This window comes from Xenopus tropicalis, chromosome 8 (assembly GCF_000004195.4).
Source record: "Xenopus tropicalis strain Nigerian chromosome 8, UCB_Xtro_10.0, whole genome shotgun sequence".
Lineage (NCBI taxonomy): Eukaryota > Metazoa > Chordata > Amphibia > Anura > Pipidae > Xenopus > Xenopus tropicalis.
Window position 1 is genome coordinate 142329809 of NC_030684.2, and position 20892 is coordinate 142350700.

General features: G+C 52.1%; 2 protein-coding genes across 2 annotated transcripts in view; one reads left to right on the forward strand and one right to left on the reverse strand.

Annotated features, from left to right (window-relative positions):
• tdrd10 (tudor domain containing 10) lies at positions 1-13385 on the reverse strand. Its single transcript, XM_004920015.4, has 24 exons — positions 13224-13385; positions 11323-11386; positions 10984-11033; positions 10369-10439; positions 10036-10201; positions 9498-9567; positions 9196-9245; positions 7642-7712; positions 7456-7567; positions 7291-7342; positions 6339-6394; positions 6184-6254; positions 5292-5460; positions 4962-5046; positions 4723-4775; positions 4249-4319; positions 2937-3075; positions 2803-2848; positions 1855-1915; positions 1401-1548; positions 1174-1322; positions 736-890; positions 553-620; positions 1-250 (listed from the first exon to the last, which is right to left on the reverse strand). The coding sequence occupies exons 2-24, from the start codon at positions 11342-11344 to the stop codon at positions 209-211; spliced, it is 1977 nt and encodes a 658-aa protein (XP_004920072.2). The 5' UTR covers positions 11345-11386; positions 13224-13385; the 3' UTR covers positions 1-208.
• Positions 13366-20892, forward strand: part of she (Src homology 2 domain containing E) — a 22735-nt gene continuing 15208 nt past the window's right edge. The window contains exons 1-3 of the mRNA XM_004920018.4: positions 13366-13445; positions 15228-16157; positions 17892-18018. Coding sequence (XP_004920075.1) covers positions 15729-16157; positions 17892-18018 — 556 coding nt within the window. The 5' untranslated portion in view covers positions 13366-13445; positions 15228-15728. The remainder of the gene's footprint in view (positions 13446-15227; positions 16158-17891; positions 18019-20892) is intronic.

Sequence of the window (20892 nt, forward strand, 5' to 3'; positions counted from 1 at the left end):
TGCAGAGGGAACAAATGTAATGCAAAAACTCACACAACGCAACCAAGTTCAGTTCTCAGCGCAGAGAGGCACAGCCAATCAGCTGCCGCCGACCACATTCCCGCGCTCTGATGAATGATCAATAAGCAACTAAATACAATTAATAGAAAAATGTGAGACATTAACCCAAATCTACGCACTCGGCTATGAACAGTAGGAGGCGGGGCATTCACTCCTCATTGGTGCATCGGGAGAACATCAGGACTTGGCGCTGGGGAAGGAAGAAAGAGAAAAAGAGATTAAAGGGCAAAGGCACTGGGGAGGGGGTAACTAGAGAGGCAGTGGGGCGGGGCCTAGGAGTGCAGAGGAACCAATCATACAGTCACTATATATTGGTACCATAATGAAGTTGCTGTGGGCCCAATAGCACCTCTGTCTGGCTGTGCAAGTTATAATATTATAAACACTGCGCCCAATCAGCTGCCCCCCTGCTAGTTACCCCACTGCCCCCCCCCCCATCCTTACCGACCAATACCGGAAGCCCCAGATAAGTGTATAGATATAGACGGTCACCTCGGAACTGCAGAATCCAGTGATTCGCCCGCGGACGATGGTTTTGATTAGGTCAGGGGAGGCGTGGCCTTTGAATAAGAAAAAAACAAACAACTTTAACCCTTTCCTGTTCAGCTGCCAATCAACTTGCCTGATTTATACGGGAATAATATCCAGCGCGTGAATTACGGAAACTCCCGGTACCTTCCTGTAGAACGAAAGGCTGAGCCAGCGGCGGGGTGACCCAGAAACGGGCGTCATCCAATCGCCGCAGGGATCTGACCGGGACGTTGGCCGCCAGGCCGTAATCCAACATGAAGACGACGGCGAGGTCGAAAATGACGTCATAAACCCAGCACCTTCGGGGAAGGAAGAGGTTAATGTTTATACGCCAATGGGATGCCATGTTTGTTCCACTGCCCCTGCAGTTACCTCCTGGGGTCACTAGAGGGAGCTCCTGTGCATTGGAGTCTCTCATAGCAGGAAATGGGCAGTTAAAGGGGACATAAACCCAAATATGCAGGGGAAGTGACTTACAGACCTAGACGACCTACTATTTGGGTTTATATCCCCTTTAATTTGGCCAAGCTTGCTATTATTACTGTTATTATTCATTCTCATCATTATTTGAGCCAATCTGACCTGTTCCACTTTGCTTCCTCGCCGTTAATGGGCGGTATCTGGGCCAAGCACCGCCTCCCTCTCTGCACCTCCTCCTTGGCCAGGAAAGGAAGCTGGGACTCCACCTTGGCCAAATCCTGGAACAGATTGCCCATGTTGATACAGATCTCCTGCGCGTAATGGGGGAAGCGGTTGCCGTTACCATTGATTTCCGCGTGGCGTAAGCGAGGGGAGGGCGGGTCTCTCACCTTGGTCAGCAGCACGGCCCAGAAGTAGGGGGTCTGCGGCGCCACGTTGGTCACGAGGAGGTCGGCCTCTCCGCTCACGTTCATGATGGCTGCCAGCCAGCTGAGGTCATGGAAGCAGTCCCTCAGCATATGGGAGAGCAGCATACACCTGGCAAGCAGACATAGTAAGAGGGTGCCACTAGGGGTGCTGGGGCACCCATACTCTTAGCAAGTCATTAGTGTTCTTGCTGCAGACTGCAAAGAAATTGAAGCAGCAATGCAGTATATTTATCTCAGCTTAATGCTAATATACTGTCCCTATTGCTGGCAAATCTGATCTGATCTGGAGTCAGAACCAGCAGTGCAGAGGATATAAACCGACATGTATGTGAGAATGCGGAATGAATGGATACTGGGGGGGTACTGGGTTCCCTGAAAACTGCCCAGGACCATGGCAGATGGACTCTTCAATTACCTCATCTCCACCGGCATGGCATAGGGGGGCCTCTGGTTATTGGGGACCTCAGGAGGGTGCCCTGTCCAATCACAATACAGAAGAGAAAGAGGGTTAAACACAGCCTTACTAATAAAAACAATGCGTGGGGGAGTGTATTTCCTGGTACCCGTGTGACTGTCTCTACTTCCTGTTAATGGGGGAGTGTATTTCATGGTACCCATGTGACTGTCTCTACTTCCTGTGCATGGGGGAGGTGTATTTCCTGGTACCCATGTGACTGTCTCTACTTCCTGTGCATGCAGGAGTGTATTTCCTGGAACCCATGTGACTGTCTCTACTTCCTGTGCATGGGGGAGTGTATTTCCTGGTACCCGTGTGACTGTCTCTACTTCCTGTGCATGGGGGAGTGTATTTCCTGGTACTCGTGTGATTGTCTCTACTTCCTGTGCATGGGGGAGTGTATTTCCTGGTACTCGTGTGATTGTCTCTACTTCCTGTGCATGGGGGAGGTGTATTTCCTGGTACCCATGTGACTGTCTCTACTTCCTGTGCATGTAGGAGTGTATTTCCTGGTACCTATGTGACTGTCTCTATTTCCTGTGCATGGGGGAGTGTATTTCCTGGTACCCACGTTACTGTCTCTACTTCCTGTGCATGGGGGAGTGTATTTCCTGGTACCCGTGTGACTGTCTGTTTCCTGTGCATGGGGGAGTGTATTTCCTGGTACTCTTGTGACTGTCTGTACTTCCTGTGCATGTGGAAGTGTATTTCCTGGTACACGTGTGACTGTCTCTTACTTCCTGTGCATGGGGGACTGTATTTCTGGGTACCCATGTGACTGTTTCTGCTTCCTGTGTGTGGGGGAGTGTCTTTCCGGATGCTCATGTGACTGCCCCAGCTTCCTGTGCCTGGGAGAGTGTATTTCCTGCGCCCCCCATTATGAATAGAATACAAGCCCCCACTCACCATTAATGCAGCCATTTAACTCATGGGGGGGCACGGGCTCCAGCTCCTGCAGAGCAAAACAGAGATCAGTCACATGACACGGGTTGTACTGCCCAATGAGATGCCACCTTATACTGAATATTAGATTTCCTTACCGGCATCGAGCTAAAGAGACTCTCTGCCTCCTTCTGCTCAGCCTCAATCCTTAACTGCCTCCCATTTAGTGTTGTGCCCCTCAACTGCTCCACTGCCTGGGGAACCTCATCCGGCGACCCCAACTCCACCACCGCAGCCCTGGGGATCAGAGGAACAGCCATTGTGCCTTTATATGGGGGCACAGAACCCCTCAGTGACTGCTAATATCCTTATCATTTACAGTAGGGGGTACATTATCCCTTATAATACATGAGTGATACTCAGAGTTCCCTGTATAACTCAGCCTGCAGCCTTGTGCCTTTATATGGGCACAGAACCCCTCAGTGACTGCTAATATCCTTATCATTTACAGTAGGGGGTACATTATCCCTTATAATACATGAGTGATACTCAGAGTTCCCTGTATAACTCAGCCTGCAGCCTTGTGCCTTTATATGGGGGGCACAGAGCCCCTCAGTGACTGCTAATATCCTTATCATTTACAGTAGGGGGTACAGTATCCCTTATAATACATGAGTGATACTCAGAGTTCCCTGTATAACTCAGCCTGCAGCCTTGTGCCTTTATATGGGGGGCACAGAACCCCTCAGTGACTGCTAATATCCTTATCATTTACAGTAGGGGGTACATTATCCCTTATAATACATGAGTGATACTCAGAGTTCCCTTTATAACTCAGCCTGCAGCCTTGTGCCTTTATATGGGGGGCACAGAACCCCTCAGTGACTGCTAATATCCTTATCATTTACAGTAGGGGGTACATTATCCCTTATAATACATGAGTGATACTCAGAGTTCCCTGTATAACTCAGCCTGCAGCCTTGTGCCTTTATATGGGGGGCACAGAACCCCTCAGTGACTGGTAATATCCTTATCATTTACAGTAGGGGGTACATTATCCCTTATAATACATGAGTGATACTCAAGAGTTCCCTGTATAACTCAGCCTGCAGCCTTGTGCCTTTATATGGGCACAGAACCCCTCAGTGACTGCTAATATCCTTATCATTTACAGTAGGGGGTACAGTATCCCTTATAATACATGAGTGATACTCAGAGTTCCCTGTATAACTCAGCCTGCAGCCTTGTGCCTTTATATGGGGGGCACAGAACCCCTCAGTGACTGCTAATATCCTTATCATTTACAGTAGGGGGTACAGTATCCCTTATAATACATGAGTGATACTCAGAGTTCCCTGTATAACTCAGCCTGCAGCCTTGTGCCTTTATATGGGCACAGAACCCCTCAGTGACTGCTAATATCCTTATCATTTACAGTAGGGGGTACATAATACATAAATAACCCCATACCAGGAATCGCCGAGCTGTTCTTTCCACAAACGCACCGGATTAAAGGGCTCAAACAGACAGAGCAATATCTTCTAAAGAGAACACACAGAGAGACAAAAGAACAGTCAATATAATAAACTGCCCCAAATACCCCAAGCAGCACACAGAAGGGGGGGGGCAGGGGCACTAAGGAACATTGGGTATTAGACAGGATATGATTATAAATGGTACTGGATGATGTCATCACTCATAACAGGAACTCAATGATGTCACTTGTATCATGTGACTTGGACCTTTATATTTAATGAGGGGACACATTAACCCTATATACCCCAAAGGTCTGACTGGCAGGGCTGGTGCCCAGGGGTGCAGATACTGTCAGCCTTCATATCTATGGGTGCTGTTACGGAGCCCCTGATTGGTTGATGTGACTTAGCTGCCAGCCATTCATGGGGCCCCGACCCCTAGAAGACCAATAATACCCCAGAACGTTACCTCGGTGGCACCTTCAGGCAGATTACTCACACGGACTTGCCTCTCTGGCGCAGCTGCTGAAGACAAGATGGCCAATCAGTGCTCACGGAAGGAACGGCACTAAGTGCCCACTTACCCCCATAATGGCAATAAAGCCCAATCATGTGCCCAGTGTAATATCCCCTACAGGGCCGGTGCCACCAAGGCAGACAGAGCGTACCCGGAACAATGCCCCGCTACCCCACTCCCTACCCACTTACCTGGGGCAAGTTCTTCCATTGTGCCATTTGCACTGATCTGATTGGCCACTGTGCTCTCGTCTGTATCAGCGACCTCTTCAAGCTCCTGTAATATATACAAATGGCAGGTTGGGGGCATTTAGATTTAGGGGCACACTGACCGGCTCTCACAAGAAGGGGGGCAGCAGGAAAGCCAGTAGCCCATAAAAAAACAGGCGAGTAATGGGCACTGCCATGGAATTGTGCCAGGGGCAGTTACTGTTGCCCAAACACTGAGTTATGCTTGGCCAAGACCTGATTGGTTCATCCCTGGCCTTACTGACGCTTGGGTCTGGCACTTAGATCACTTACTGGCAGATCCACTGGTGCTTTAGAACCCGCCCCTGGTTTTGTGGTGCTGCCACCGCCGGGGATGGTATTTATCTTGCACAGCAGTCTGCGCCCCTTCAGTACCGCCCCGTGGATCTTATTGGCGGCAGAGCGGATCTTCTCCTCGGAGCTCAAGTTCACGAAAGCGAAACTGGGACGCAAAGGAGATAAAGAGCGAAGTGTGAGGGGGAACCTTGGGGTGGGGGGCAGTTAGAGGAGATATCATGGGGTGAGAGGGGAAGCACGGGGCAGGGGGTAACACGGGGTGGGGGGGCAGTTAGAGGAGATATCATTGGGTGGGGGTGAGAGGGAAGCACGGGGGCAGGGGGTACCATGGGGCAGGGGGCAGTTAGAGGAGATATCATGGGGTGGGGGTGAGAGGGGAAGCACGGAGGCAGGGGGTACCACGGGGCGGGGGCAGTTAGAGGAGATATCATGGGGTGGGGGTAAGAGGGGAAGCATGGGGGGCAGGGGGTACCACGGGGCGGGGGGCAGTTAGAGGAGATATCATTGGGTGGGGGTGAGAGGGGAAGCACGGGGGCAGGGGGTACCATGGGGCGGGGGGCAGTTAGAGGAGATATCATGGGGTGGGGGTGAGAGGGGAAGCACGGGGGCAGGGGGTACCATGGGGCGGGGGGCAGTTAGAGGAGATATCATGGGGTGGGGGTGAGAGGGGAAGCACGGGGGCAGGGGGTACCACGGGGCGGGGGGCAGTTAGAGGAGATATCATGGGGTGGGGGTGAGAGGGGAAGCACAGGGCAAGGGGGTGTGGGAGGGGGTACCATGGGGTGGGGGGTAGTTAGAGGGGATATCATGGGGCAGTTAGAGGGGACGGGGCGGGGAAGAGTGGGAGGGCTGAGAGGGAGTCACACACCACTTGATATCCTTCTGCACCATACGGATGCTCTCTGGCTCATATTCACTCAGTAACTCCTGCAGCTCCTTCTGTTACAGGCACATAGCAACAGCGTCAGTACCCCAACATCTCTCATGGCCCCCCCCATGTATGGGTAACTAGAGCATAAATACCTCTTTTATGTCACATGGGAGATTCCCAATATAAATCTCTCCCATATCCTTGGGATCTGGTAATGAAGAGTCACATATTAATTGTCATCATATAAATGTGTCTGCAAATGTGGATCCCTATGCTGTTCCTGCTGAATTGTGCTTAGTACAGGGGAATCCCTATGTGCCATAGTTTTATGGTATCTCTCTGTACAGGCTATGGGCAAACTTAGGGGGCTGTTCCTGCTGAATTGTGCTTAGTACAGGGGAATCCCTATGTGCCATAGTTTTATGGTATCTCTCTGTACAGGCTATGGGCAAACTTAGGGGGCTGTTCCTGCTGAATTGTGCTTAGTACAGGGGAATCCCTATGTGCCATAGTTTTATGGTATCTCTCTGTACAGGCTATGGGCAAACTTAGGGGGCTGTTCCTGCTGAATTGTGCTTAGTACAGGGGAATCCCTATGTGCCATAGTTTTATGGTATCTCTCTGTACAGGCTATGGGCAAACTTAGGGGGCTGTTCCTGCTGAATTGTGCTTAGTACAGGGGAATCCCTATGTGCCATAGTTTTATGGTATCTCTCTGTACAGGCTATGAGCAAACTTAGGGGCTGTTCCTGCTGAATTGTGCTTAGTACAGGGGAATCCCTATGTGCCATAGTTTTATGGTATCTCTCTGTACAGGCTATGGGCAAACTTAGGGGGCTGTTCCTGCTGAATTGTGCTTAGTACAGGGGAATCCCTATGTGCCATAGTTTTATGGTATCTCTCTGTACAGGCTATGGGCAAACTTAGGGGGCTGTTCCTGCTGAATTGTGCTTAGTACAGGGGAATCCCTATGTGCCATAGTTTTATGGTATCTCTCTGTACAGGCTATGGGCAAACTTAGGGGGCTGTTCCTGCTGAATTGTGCTTAGTACAGGGGAATCCCTATGTGCCATACTTGAAAATAGTTGAAAATGCTCTCCTTGCCTGCAGTCCTGTAGCGATCACTATTCTCTGCATTGGACCTGGATTCTGCAGCCTGTAATGAAAGACAAAGCTGACATACGAGAGAGGCACAGGTATCATTGCAGTCAGGTTACTGGGGTGGGGGGGGATTTACGTCCCACCCATGGCTGGTTTCCCGCCGCTCACCTGCGCCCAGTTAGGCTTCAGGAAAAGGGTCCGTCCTTTGTACATGATCCTTGGGCCCCTGGTTAGAGCCCGCTGTGTATCCTTGGGGCACGGGAAGGTCACATAGGCAAAGCTGGCAGGGGGAAAGGGTACGGTTAGGTAGTCAGAACCAGCAGTGCAGAGAAAGGAATAGATTATAGAATGTACCATTTCTGCTGCAGCTGATGCTTAGTGACAGCGAGTGGGTGGAACTCGCTGAAGAGGGCGAGGATCTCTCCCTGCAATGAGAGTGGCATTACTGGGGCAATATATATATATATATAAGCCCCTAACCCCAGCGGGAGTCTGAACAGCACCCATTATGGGAGGAGTATAGTTACCTGTAAAGCCTAGCTATGGGGGCACGTGGGCTGACTCCGCCCAGTCATGCTATAGGTGGGCAGAGAGGTAGGTAGGAAGGGGCATAGTTACCCATAAAGCCTAGCTATGGGGGCACGTGGGCTGACTCCGCCCAGTCATGCTATAGGTGGGCAGAGAGGTAGGTAGGAAGGGGCATAGTTACCCATAAAGCCTAGCTATGGGGGCACGTGGGCTGACTCCGCCCAGTCATGCTATAGGTGGGCAGAGAGGTAGGTAGGAAGGGGCATAGTTACCCATAAAGCCTAGCTATGGAGGCACGTGGGGTGGCTAGGCCCAGTCATGCTATAGGTGGGCAGAGAGGTAGGTAGGGAGGGGCATAGTTACCCATAAAGCCTAGCTATGGAGGCACGTGGGCTGGCTCCGCCCAGTCATGCTGTAGGTGGGCAGAGAGGTAGGTAGGGAGGGGCATAGTTACCCATAAAGCCTAGCTATGGAGGCACGTGGGCTGACTCCGCCCAGTCATGCTGTAGGTGGGCAGAGAGGTAGGTAGGAAGGGGCATAGTTACCCATAAAGCCTAGCTATGGAGGCACGTGGGGTGGCTAGGCCCAGTCATGCTGAAGGTGGGCAGAGAGGTAGGTAGGAAGGGGCATAGTTACCCATAAAGCCTAGCTATGGAGGCACGTGGGGTGGCTAGGCCCAGTCATGCTGTAGGTGGGCAGAGAGGTAGGTAGGAAGGGGCATAGTTACCCATAAAGCCTAGCTATGGAGGCACGTGGGGTGGCTAGGCCCAGTCATGCTGTAGGTGGGCAGAGAGGTAGGTAGGGAGGGGCATAGTTACCCATAAAGCCTAGCTATGGAGGCACGTGGGGTGGCTAGGCCCAGTCATGCTGAAGGTGGGCAGAGAGGTAGGTAGGGAGGGGCATAGTTACCCATAAAGCCTAGCTATGGAGGCACGTGGGCTGACTCCGCCCAGTCATGCTGTAGGTGGGCAGAGGGGTAAGTAGGAAGGGGCATAGTTACCCATAAAGCCTAGCTATGGAGGCACGTGGGGTGGCTAGGCCCAGTCATGCTGAAGGTGGGCAGAGAGGTAGGTAGGGAGGGGCATAGTTACCCATAAAGCCTAGCTATGGAGGCACGTGGGCTGACTCCGCCCAGTCATGCTGTAGGTGGGCAGAGAGGTAGGTAGGGAGGGGCATAGTTACCCATAAAGCCTAGCTATGGAGGCACGTGGGCTGACTCCGCCCAGTCATGCTGTAGGTGGGCAGAGAGGTAGGTAGGGAGGGGCATAGTTACCCATAAAGCCTAGCTATGGAGGCACGTGGGCTGACTCCGCCCAGTCATGCTGTAGGTGGGCAGAGGGGTAAGTAGGACAGACACATAACAGGTAGTAACAGGGTTACCTGGGTAATATCCTGCGGGAGGTTGCACACGTACAGCCCTTCCCCGGATTCTGTACAGACACAAACGGAATTAACTTAATTTATTATTCATACAGAAAACTAACGAACCAATAGAGTATAACTAGCTGTGCCAGGCAGAATGCACCAGCTGCGGAACCCTAAGGACTCAATTCTGCCCTTTTGCCCCTGTATTGCTAGGAATTGCCCCAGCAGGCCTTATATACGGTGTAACCAGACATTCCTGACCACCAACCCATGGGAATTTCTGCAGAACCCCGTTGGTACCTAAGCCTCTGTAGTACCTGTAGGGCTCTCCTTGCCTTCCTCTCTGTTTCTCTCTCCATTCTCTGCCTTGGCTCTGCTTTCTGCTGCCTGTAACGGTAACAAACCTGTCATGCATCTGTCAGTCAATCTGAGAGTCTCAGAGCTGGGGCCCTACCCTCTGGGGCTGGGGGGGGCCTACCTTCTGGCGCTGGGGGGGGGCTACCATCTGGCGCTGGGGGGCGGCCTACCCTCTGGCGCTGGGGGGGGGCTACCCTCTGGAGCTGGGGGGGGGGGCTACCCTCTGGCGCTGGGGGGGGGGCTACCCTCTGGCGCTGGGGGGGGGGGCTACCCTCTGGCGCTGGGGGGGCTACCCTCTGGCGCTGGGGGGGGCTACCCTCTGGCGCTGGGGGCAGCTACCCTCTGGCGCTGGGGATGGGCCTACCCTCTGGCACTCGGGGGGGCTACCCTCTGGCGCTGGGCCTACCCTCTGGCGCTGGGGGGGGGGGCCTACCCTCCGGCGCTGGGGGGGGCTACCCTCTGGCACACAGAGAAACCCTAGAGTGGGTTTCCCATTACCTGCTGCTTGTTGGGCGCCTCGGTTTTCCGGCCCTCGGTTTTCCAGCCCTCGTCCTGCGGCACAATCGGCTTTAGCAACAGGGATCGTCCTTTGAACACCGTCCTCTGCACCTTGTCTATGGCCTGTTGTGTTTGCTTGGGGGACGGGAACCCCACAAAGGCAAAGCTGGGGGGACAAACCAGAAGTTATTCATGCTGATTAGACAGCTCAGCGATGGCCACCCTATCTCCCATGCTGGATTATAGGGCAAGGCCTACTGTCCCTATTTAGCCAACATTAAGGATATTTTCCCATTGCTCCGCCCACATGGCCGATTGAATAAAGCAGATTACCATTTGATGTCACGCTGATGCTTTTTGATGCTGATTGGCTGGAACTCTTTGAAGAGAGCATGGATTTCCTCCTGTAATTAAGACAGATGCTTTAGTAGGCTGCATGCCGCAATGGCACAAGTACTCATTATAATGATAGGCTGGGGGGATCAGATGATCAGGTCTGGGAGATGCTTTGCCCAATAGCCACCCTTGCAGTGATTGGCTGCTTGCAGCTGCCCTGTTGAAGCCAATGGGGAAGAGCTTGGTGCTGTATAGGGCTGCAGGAAACATCTGCTGGAATTTGGTTCTGAGTCCGAAAGACCCGACTCAATAAACAAATGTCAGATACGCTCTCCCTGACTGAGGCCATTGGGCTCTTCCCGATGCCGCCGGTATGTGTGGGATACCCATGAAAGTACCCTCCCACAGCACTTGGTTTAGTCCCAAGATGGCTGCTCATTCTCAGATTTGGTTTGGGCAGTTTGTCCAGTTTCATCACGTATGCAAGTTGCCTATTGGCCCAAGGAACACCAGGGTGGCAGCCGTGCTTGTAACCACTCATGTGGTATCCGTTTGGGAGGGGGGGCCAGTGTTATACCGGGACCCGGCGGAACCTCCATACTCAGTACTTACCTCAGTCGTGTCGTGGGGCAGATTCCCAACGTAGATTCCTTTGTTGGTCTCTGTAGGGGAGAGACGTGGGGCATTGTTACACTGTGTATATATATATCACATTTGGGGCCCCCTTATAACCACTACAAATACCCTAAATCTCCCTCTTCAAATAGGAATATCGCCCCCTGGTGTCTAAATCTGACAGCACCAACATTGTTATTTAAATAGGGCTCTGGAAGGTTCCATTAGGGCTCCTACACAGGGGGGCAATGCCTCTTGGCGCTATCAATAAGCCCCTCCCCCTCCCCTATAGGAAAGACCAGGCAGGCAAAGACGACCCAAGGTTAGGTAGGTTACCTAGGTGCTTCGGGGCATCCATTCTGCTTCTCTTCCGCCTCTCACGTCCGTGCCCAACAGCCACCTGTAATGAATACACGTGGGGCTCATTCATCGGATCGTTGGGGGGGGGGGGGCCCTGCTTATGTGGGTGCAGCCAAAGCTCAATGGACACCAGAAGGTGCGAAGGGGCTCAGTAGACACTAAGCCACCCCAGCCTGATGTGCCCAATAGTGACTGGCCCCAAGGGGTCCCTGGCACAGATGGAGCACTGGCCCAGGGTCTCAGGCAAGTGATTATAGCTAGTGGGGGTCAGGGCCGCCGCTCCCTATAAGCGGAGTACTCAGTCTGCATAGGGCACCAACTCCTAGGGGGGCACCATCCCAGCTGCTCCAAAAAAAAAAACATTTTTATATATTATAACATACCCCCCCAACACTGTCCCGCCGGTTTTTATAGTGCATCCCGCTGTCCCGGATAATTCAATCAATCTATGGGGGCACTTACTATGGGGATATTGTCTATGGGGGCTATTGGGGGCACTTACTATGGAGGCATTGTCTATGGGGGCAATTGGGGGCACTTACTATGGGGATATTGTCTATGGGGGCAATTGGGGGCACTTACTATGGGGGCATTGTCTATGGGGGCAATTGGGGGCACTTACTATGGGGATATTGTCTATGGGGGCAATTGGGGGCACTTACTATGGGGATATTGTCTATGGGGGCTATTGGGGGCACTTACTATGGAGGCATTGTCTATGGGGGCAATTGGGGGCACTTACTATGGGGATATTGTCTATGGGGGCTATTGGGGGCACTTACTATGGAGGCATTGTCTATGGGGGCACTTACTATGGGGATATTGTCTATGGGGGCTATTGGGGGGCACTTACTATGGGGGCATTGTCTATGGGGGCAATTACTATGGGGATATTGTCTATGGGGGCAATTACTATGGGGATATTGTCTATGGGGGCTATTGGGGGCACTTACTATGGGGGCATTGTCTATGGGGGCAATTGGGGGCACTTACTATGGGGATATTGTCTATGGGGGGCTATTGGGGGCACTTACTATGGGGGCATTGTCTATGGGGGCATTGTCTATGGGGGCATTGTCTATGGGGGCATTGTCTATGGGGGCAATTGGGGGCACTTACTATGGGGATATTGTCTATGGGGGCTATTGGGGGCACTTACTATGGGGGCATTGTCTATGGGGCCCCTATAGTAGGTGTTTTTTTTATTATTTTATTTTTACTTCCGTAATATTTGGGGGAGGGGCCACAAAAGTAAATTTCTGCTTAGGGCACCCATTTGGCCAGCAGCGGCCCTGGTGTGGGTGCCCTAATGGCAGACTTACCACCTTCCTAATGGTCCCACTGGCCAATTATTGGGCTATCAGAAGGCCGAAGGGCGCTAATATATTCCTATGGCTTCTCCCAACCTGTCACATATCATTTCTCTGCACTTTAAAGGCAAAGTTCACCTTTATATGCCTATAAATTCATTGCTATGTGTGTACCAGTGTTATCCTGGGGGCAGGGAGCCCAGCAGGTTCAGTTGGGTGGATGCAGACTGCACTGGGATGTGTGTAGCCATGCAATAGGGGATATGCACCTGGAATGTACCAATGCAAGATGGGGGGGGTTATGTGCCCAGTAATAAATGGAGAAATGGAACTGGGGCTACTCGGGGAGATTACTGGCCGTAACTGCAGGGGCACAGGCGGTACCTAGGCCTTCCCCAGTGCAAAGCCCACAGACTGAGGCCTCTCAGGCCCCTGACGGGGTTCCATTTGGCTTAATGTTATTAAGAGGGAAAGTGTCGGTACTTTTATCCAGGGGTAGTTGTTCACCACGGTGGGAGCTCACTTTGGGCCAATAACAAGCGAACAACGACCCGAACACAAACCCACCAGAACTTTCTGTCTCCTTCCTCTCCTCAAGGCGCCAATCCGCCAACCACAAGATGGCGGCGCTGTTTTTCCAGCCAGAGGGGAGGGGCGCACGTCATCCGCCGGGGCAGGCGGCGCAGGAAACAGGGGCGGGGCTAAGCTCAGCTGGGGAGAGTTGATTGGCATTTGCTGCTAGTGAGAGAGATGCCTGATGGGCTGATCTGCTCCGGGACCAGCAGACTGGTGGGTAATGAGTGTACTCTCTGTATGTATAACTATAACTCTCTGGGATTAGAGGGGAAAAGACAGCTCAGTGTGGGGGAAAGCAAACATTTTGTATATGGCATGCCATTAAATGGGGCAATATATGACTGGACCCCCCCCCCACCCTATTGACAGAGACAGTCTTGTATAACAGGGAGAGAGACTGCCTTCTAGTGATACCATTCTATTGAGACAGACTTTTATGTAGTAGCCTATTGAGAGAGAGACTGCCTTCTAGTGTAACCATTGTAATGAGACAGACTTTTATGCAGCAGTCTATTGAGAGAGAGGGAGTGAGACTGCCTTCTAGTGCGACCATTCTATTGAGAGAGACTGCCTTCTAGTGCGACCATTCTATTGAGAGAGACTGCCTTCTAGTGCGACCATTCTATTGAGAGAGACTGCCTTCTAGTGCGACCATTCTATTGAGAGAGACTGCCTTCTAGTGCGACCATTCTATTGAGAGAGACTGCCTTCTAGTGCGACCATTCTATTGAGAGAGACTGCCTTCTAGTGCGACCTTTCTATTGAGAGAGACTGCCTTCTAGTGCGACCATTCTATTGAGAGAGACTGCCTTCTAGTGCGACCTTTCTATTGTGAGAGACTGCCTTCTAGTGCGACCTTTCTATTGAGAGAGACTGCCTTCTAGTGCGACCATTCTGTTGAGAGAGACTGCCTTCTAGTGCGACCATTCTGTTGAGAGAGACTGCCTTCTAGTGCGACCATTCTGTTGAGAGAGACTGCCTTCTAGTGCTACCATTCTGTTGAGAGAGACTGCCTTCTAGTGCGACCATTCTATTGAGAGAGACTGCCTTCTAGTGCGACCATTCTATTGAGAGAGACTGCCTTCTAGTGCGACCATTCTATTGAGAGAGACTGCCTTCTAGTGCGACCATTCTATTGAGAGAGACTGCCTTCTAGTGCGACCATTCTATTGAGAGAGACTGCCTTCTAGTGCGACCATTCTATTGAGAGAGACTGCCTTCTAGTGCGACCATTCTATTGAGAGAGACTGCCTTCTAGTGCGACCATTCTATTGAGAGAGACTGCCTTCTAGTGCGACCATTCTATTGAGAGAGACTGCCTTCTAGTGCGACCATTCTATTGAGAGAGACTGCCTTCTAGTGCGACCATTCTTTTGAGAGAGACTGCCTTCTAGTGCGACCATTCTATTGAGAGAGACCTTTATGTAGCAGCCTATTGAGAGAGAGACTGTCTTCTAGTGCACCCATTCTATTGAGAGAGACCTTTATGTAGCAGCCTATTGAGAGAGAGACTGCCTTCTAGTGCACCCATTCTATTGAGAGAAACTTATGCAGCAGTCTATTGAGAGAGAGAGAGACTGCCTTCTAGTGCACCCATTCTATTGAGAGAGACTTATGCAGCAGTCTATTGAGAGAGAGGGAGAGAGACTGCCTTCTAGTGCAACCATTCTATTGAGAGAGACTTATGCAGCAGTCTATTGAGAGACTGGAACTGAGCTCGCTCGCAACCTTTCTACTGAGAGAGACTGTCATAGTGCAGCCCTTTAAGAGAGAGACCTCTTTGGAGATGGTTGGAAAGAGACTGCCTTTTATTGCATACTTTTAGGGAGGCGCAGGCTTGCAGAGACAATAAAGAGAGTGCTTGGGCAGTGAGTGAGAGTGCAGATAAGTGAGACTGCCGCCACCACCCCAGTAGTCATTGTGTGACAGCCGCTCAGATATTGTCGAAACCCGAAGCCTTTCCTGTTATTGAGCCACAGCCATTGTCTCCTACAGGGTGGACTCGACAGCACCGACTCTCCCACATCACTGGGACCCTCCAGCCAGCACCCACCCGGGACCCCAGCAGGCAGCATTTGTCCCCTTCATCAACATTATCCTCTAACTGGGGGACCCCCATCGGACGAGGACCTTCTCTGTCTCCATGGTGGTGTAATCTGCGTCCCAAGGTTCTCTAGAAGGTTTCCTGGTAGGAAATTCCATCATTCCCTTCCATTGCGGGGGCCCCTCTCCTAAAGTGGGCAGAGCCCCAAAATTCTCACCAATAGAAGAAGTCCGGGAGCCTCCAGGAGCCCCAAGACCCGTGTGGGAGAGTTACCTGCCAAGAAAGCTCCCGACCCCTCCTCAAACATAGGAGTAGAGATCCTGGCAAAGGTGGGGGCGGAAGAAGCGGGCATCAGTCATTGGATATTGGGAGCGCCTGGATAGTGTTGGCTGGCAGCTTGGGGCCCCTGCGGCCCTTGGTTAGTCACCGTTTGTTGGTTTCTGCTGCCCGCCATGGCAAAGTGGTTCAAGGATCTTCCTTTGACCCTGAAGAATGTTTCAGACCGAGCCAAACCTGGGCTCCCAGGGGCCAAAACCCTACCCAAAGCCGGGGCTTCCCGAAAAAACTCCTGTCCGGAGCCTAGTGGGCCAACGGGAGCTCCAGTGAAGAGCAGGAAGAATTCCTCATCAGAAGGTCAGAGCAAGAGCTTGAAGGACACTCGACTGTCTCGGGAGAGTCTTCAGAGCCTTCTGCAAGGGAAAGGGAGGAAGAATTCAAGGGATGAAGGGGGTGGCCTCCGGGCACCCAAGGGCCACAGCACCTACATCAATCGCCTTATAAAGGTGGACCCAAGCTTGCAGGACAAAAACAGCAGAGATATCCAGGAGACAGAAGAGCAACCACCAGAGAAGGACCAGGACCGGCCCATCAAAGATGAAACGGTAAGTCCAACATTATCAGCTCTGTGGCCCTCCTGTAGTTCCCCAACAGCTGGAGGGCTGCAGTGAGGCTGTTGCTGAGTAACAGGGGGGTTCCCAAGTAATGGTACTTTCAGAGATATAACACGGCAGCCCTTTTGGCTAAGATTGGCCCATTGTAGCCATAAAGGGCAACTATTCAGTGAGTGAGACGGGCTGATTTAATGAGAATGAGGAGAATGGACAGTGAGTCTGTGACTCAAGTAGTGGGTGGGGCTAGAAGACACTAGGTGTAATTACAGGAGAATGGGTAGTGAGTCTGTGACTCAAGTAGTGGGTGGGGCTAGAACACACTAGGTGTACCTTACAGGAGAATGGGCAGTGAGTCTGTGACTCAAGTAGTGGGCGGGGCTAGAAGGCACTAGGTGTACCTTACAGGAGAATGGACAGTGAGTCTGTGACTCAAGTAGTGGGCGGGGCTAGGACACACTAGGTGTACCTTACAGGAGAATGGGCAGTGAGTCTGTGACTCAAGTAGTGGGTGGGGCTAGAACACACTAGGTGTACCTTACAGGGGAATGGGCAGTGAGTCTGTGACTCAAGTAGTGGGTGGGGCTAGAAGACACTAGGTGTAATTACAGGAGAATGGGTAGTGAGTCTGTGACTCAGGTAGTGGGTGGGACTAGAACACACTAGGTGTACCTTACAGGGGAATGGGCAGTGAGTCTGTGACTCAAGTAGTGGGTGGGGCTAGAAGACACTAGGTGTACCTTACAGGAGAATGGGCAGTGAGTCTGTGACTCAAGTAGTGGGTGGGGCTAGAAGACACTAGGTGTAATTACAGGAGAATGGGTAGTGAGTCTGTGACTCAAGTAGTGGGTGGGGCTAGAAGACACTAGGTGTAATTACAGGAGAATGGGCAGTGAGTCTGTGACTCAAGTAGTGGGCGGGGCTAGAAGACACTAGGTGTACCTTACAGGAGAATGGGCAGTGAGTCTGTGACTCAAGTAGTGGGTGGGGCTAGAACACACTAGGTGTACCTTACAGGAGAATGGGCAGTGAGTCTGTGACTCAAGTAGTGGGCGGGGCTAGAAGGCACTAGGTGTACCTTACAGGAGAATGGACAGTGAGTCTGTGACTCAAGTAGTGGGCGGGACTAGGACACACTAGGTGTACCTTACAGGAGAATGGGCAGTGAGTCTGTGACTCAAGTAGTGGGTGGGGCTAGAACACACTAGGTGTACCTTACAGGAGAATGGGCAGTGAGTCTGTGACTCAATAGTGGGTGGGGCTAGAAGACACTAGGTGTACCTTACAGGAGAATGGGCAGTGAGTCTGTGACTCAAGTAGTGGGCGGGGCTAGAACTCACTAGGTGTACCTTACAGGAGAATGGGCAGTGAGTCTGTGACTCAAGCAGTGGGCGGGACTAGAACACACTAGGTGTACCTATACAGGAGAATGGTCAGTGACTCGGTGGGTGGGGCTAGAACTCACTTGGGGGTATTTTTATCATGCTGTGTAAAAAGTGGAGTAAAACATTACCGGTGATGTTGCTCATAGCAGCCAATCAGATGCTTTGCTTTGGTTTTCTAACTGTTGAAATCTAATTGCTCATTGGTTGCCCTGGGCAACATCACTGGTTCATGCCCAGCTATGCATCATGAACCAGTGATGTTGCCCATGTGTCTACCCAGCAGCCCTTGCAGGGCGGGGTCCCAACAGGAAGAATCCCACTAAAACCTTATTGCCCCTTTCAGATAATCATCATTGAGAATTACGCCATCCCGTACGACGCCAAGTGCACCAAGGACCCGAGAGACGCCGAGCGGCTGGGAGAGAACGACGGCTACATGGAACCCTACGATGCCCAGCAGATGATAACCGGTGCGTGCCAACTTCCAGTCTGCCCAAACTGCCCAATGAGCCCGTCACTAGTGGGGGTAATGACTGGCTTGGGGGCAGGATATATTGGCGGCCCCCACCTACATGTAATAGCTGCCAGGGTTGGTAGGCCAAAGCAGCCAATCAAAACAGCAGAACCCCAACGCAGGCTGTTGATTGGTTGCTGTGGGTGGGAGTTGTAGTCAGAGGGGGTACAGGTTAGTTTTGACTGGTCAATAACAAGAAAGGTTTATTACTGGGCTGCTGAGTGCCGGAGCCATGCTCCCACTACTTTTTCATAACATTTTTTTTTTTAGCCTAAAACAAAGCCCCACCCCTTTTTTCAGCTTTAGATTTTGGGATCCCCCCACCTTCCCTGGGACAGTCTATTCCCACTTGTTGATCAGTTGCTTTGGGCGCCCAACTCGGGACAAAGCGTTTCGGAAGGCAGGAAGGAAATAGCAGACAATCAGTATTAACCCCTTCACTGCCCCCCCGGGTGTCTGAATTCACACGGCAGTCTCCTGTTTTTCTCCTTGCCAGAAAGGGTTAAAGGGGGTTTCCTATAATAGAGGAGCCTCTGGGCCTCCTGTCAATCACAGCGTGGGACCCCCAGAGCCTGAGCGTTACAGGGTAAATCTGTCCCTTATCTCTTCTCCCAGTGGGAAACACCAGCTTCCTGTCCTCCAATGAGAGAAAGCCTGACCCCCCCGCCCCCCTCTGTTATGGGATTTTCCTAAAGTGTGTTGTTTTTTTTTTCCATCCTTTCCCTTATTAAATCTAGGGACCCGAGGGCCCCCCATTCAGACTCGTCGGGCCCTGTACTCGCCCCCTGCTCTATGGCGGATCTTTGTGACCCCCTTTAGTGGCATTACTGGACCGAACTGGGTCCCAGCAAAATCATTTTAGCGCCCCATTTCCATAATCACCTTCTCAAACTGCCCCCCCAGCAGTCGTAGGGTTACACCCCTGCCCTGACATGTACATTAACTTCCCCTTGAAATTGTCAACTGTCTCCTTTATACTAGTGGTTAGTTAGATCAGGGGAGGTGGGCTGGATACCCCCCAACAGAGAGAAACATATATGCACCCTCTGCACTTAGAGAGTAACCCTGTGAGTGCCAGAAAGCCCACGGGGGGGTCAGATGAAGGCATGACTACTGGCAGTCAGCATGTACAGGGTTAAGTTGGCAGTTCTGAAGGGCTGACCCATAATGCCTGGCTTTGGGAGGCATGGGGGAAGCAGCCAACCAGCACTTAGCTTTTATGGGTTGCAGTTAGATGCAGAGATAAAAGCCAAGCTGTCATTGGTTGTTGTCCGGATCAGATTTGTACCATGTTACTACCTGCTCCCAGCGGTGGGAATGGTATAAACCTATGTCCGTTAACCAGCCAATGAGTATTCACTGTGCCTTGGCCATTGAGAGGCTGTTACGGTAATGGGGAAGGGTTGGTTTCTGGCACTGGGTTGCATACGAGGGGGGCTCTTTCCCAGCTATTGCCCCCCCCCCCCTTTCCCCCTGCTCCTGTTTCTCTCCTGCCCAGGGTGTGACTTCCTCAGTCTGCTTCCTGCCCCTCCGACTCGCTTCCTGTCAGGGCCGGCTCATAGCTGGGGCAGGAAGGATGCAGTTTCTGCTCACAGGATAGGCCCCGTTGCCATGGCGCCATGGGAATGGGATAGTCAGGTGTCCGGGCTCCAGCGATGGGGCAGGAGGGGAGGGGAGAACTGGGAAGAATGGAAGGATCTCAATCCCCCGGCCTTATCTCTACTTGTATTTCTCAGGAACTGTTCTGTACCCACCCCTGTCACACGTGCCCCCCGGGCCCCCACCTTCCCCTGCCAGAAAGTACTGACCCATAAACACTGCCATTAGTACAGTTTGGGCCTAGGGGGGACTGACCCATAAACACGTCGGTGCCATTAGTACAGTTTGGGCCTAGGGGGGGCTGACCCATAAACACGTCACTGCCATTAGTACAGTTTGGGCCTAGGGGGGACTGACCCATAAACACGTCGGTGCCATTAGTACAGTTTGGGCCTAGGGGGAACCGACCCATAAACACGTCGGTGCCATTAGTACAGTTTGGGCCTAGGGGGGACCGACCCATAAACACGTCACTGCCATTAGTACAGTTTGGGCCTAGGGGGGACTGACCCATAAACACGTCGGTGCCATTAGTACAGTTTGGGCCTAGGGGGGACTGACCCATAAACACGTCGGTGCCATTAGTACAGTTTGGGCCTAGGGGGAACCGACCCATAAACACGTCGGTGCCATTAGTACAGTTTGGGCCTAGGGGGGACTGACCCATAAACACGTCGGTGCCATTAGTACAGTTTGGGCCTAGGGGGGACTGACCCATAAACATGTCACTGCCATTAGTACAGTTTGGGCCTAGGGGGGACTGACCCATAAACACGTCGGTGCCATTAGTACAGTTTGGGCCTAGGGGGGACCGACCCATAAACACGTCGGTGCCATTAGTACAGTTTGGGCCTAGGGGGGGACCGACCCATAAACACGTCACTGCCATTAGTACAGTTTGGGCCTAGGGGGGACTGACCCATAAACACGTCACTGCCATTAGTACAGTTTGGGCCTAGGGGGGACTGACCCATAAACACGTCACTGCCATTAGTACAGTTTGGGCCTAGGGGGGACTGACCCATAAACACGTCGGTACCATTAGTACAGTTTGGGCCTAGGGGGGACTGACCCATAAACACGTCACTGCCATTAGTACAGTTTGGGCCTAAGGGGGGACTGACCCATAAACACGTCACTGCCATTAGTACAGTTTGGGCCTAGGGGGGACTGACCCATAAACACGTCACTGCCATTAGTACAGTTTGGGCCTAGGGGGGACTGACCCATA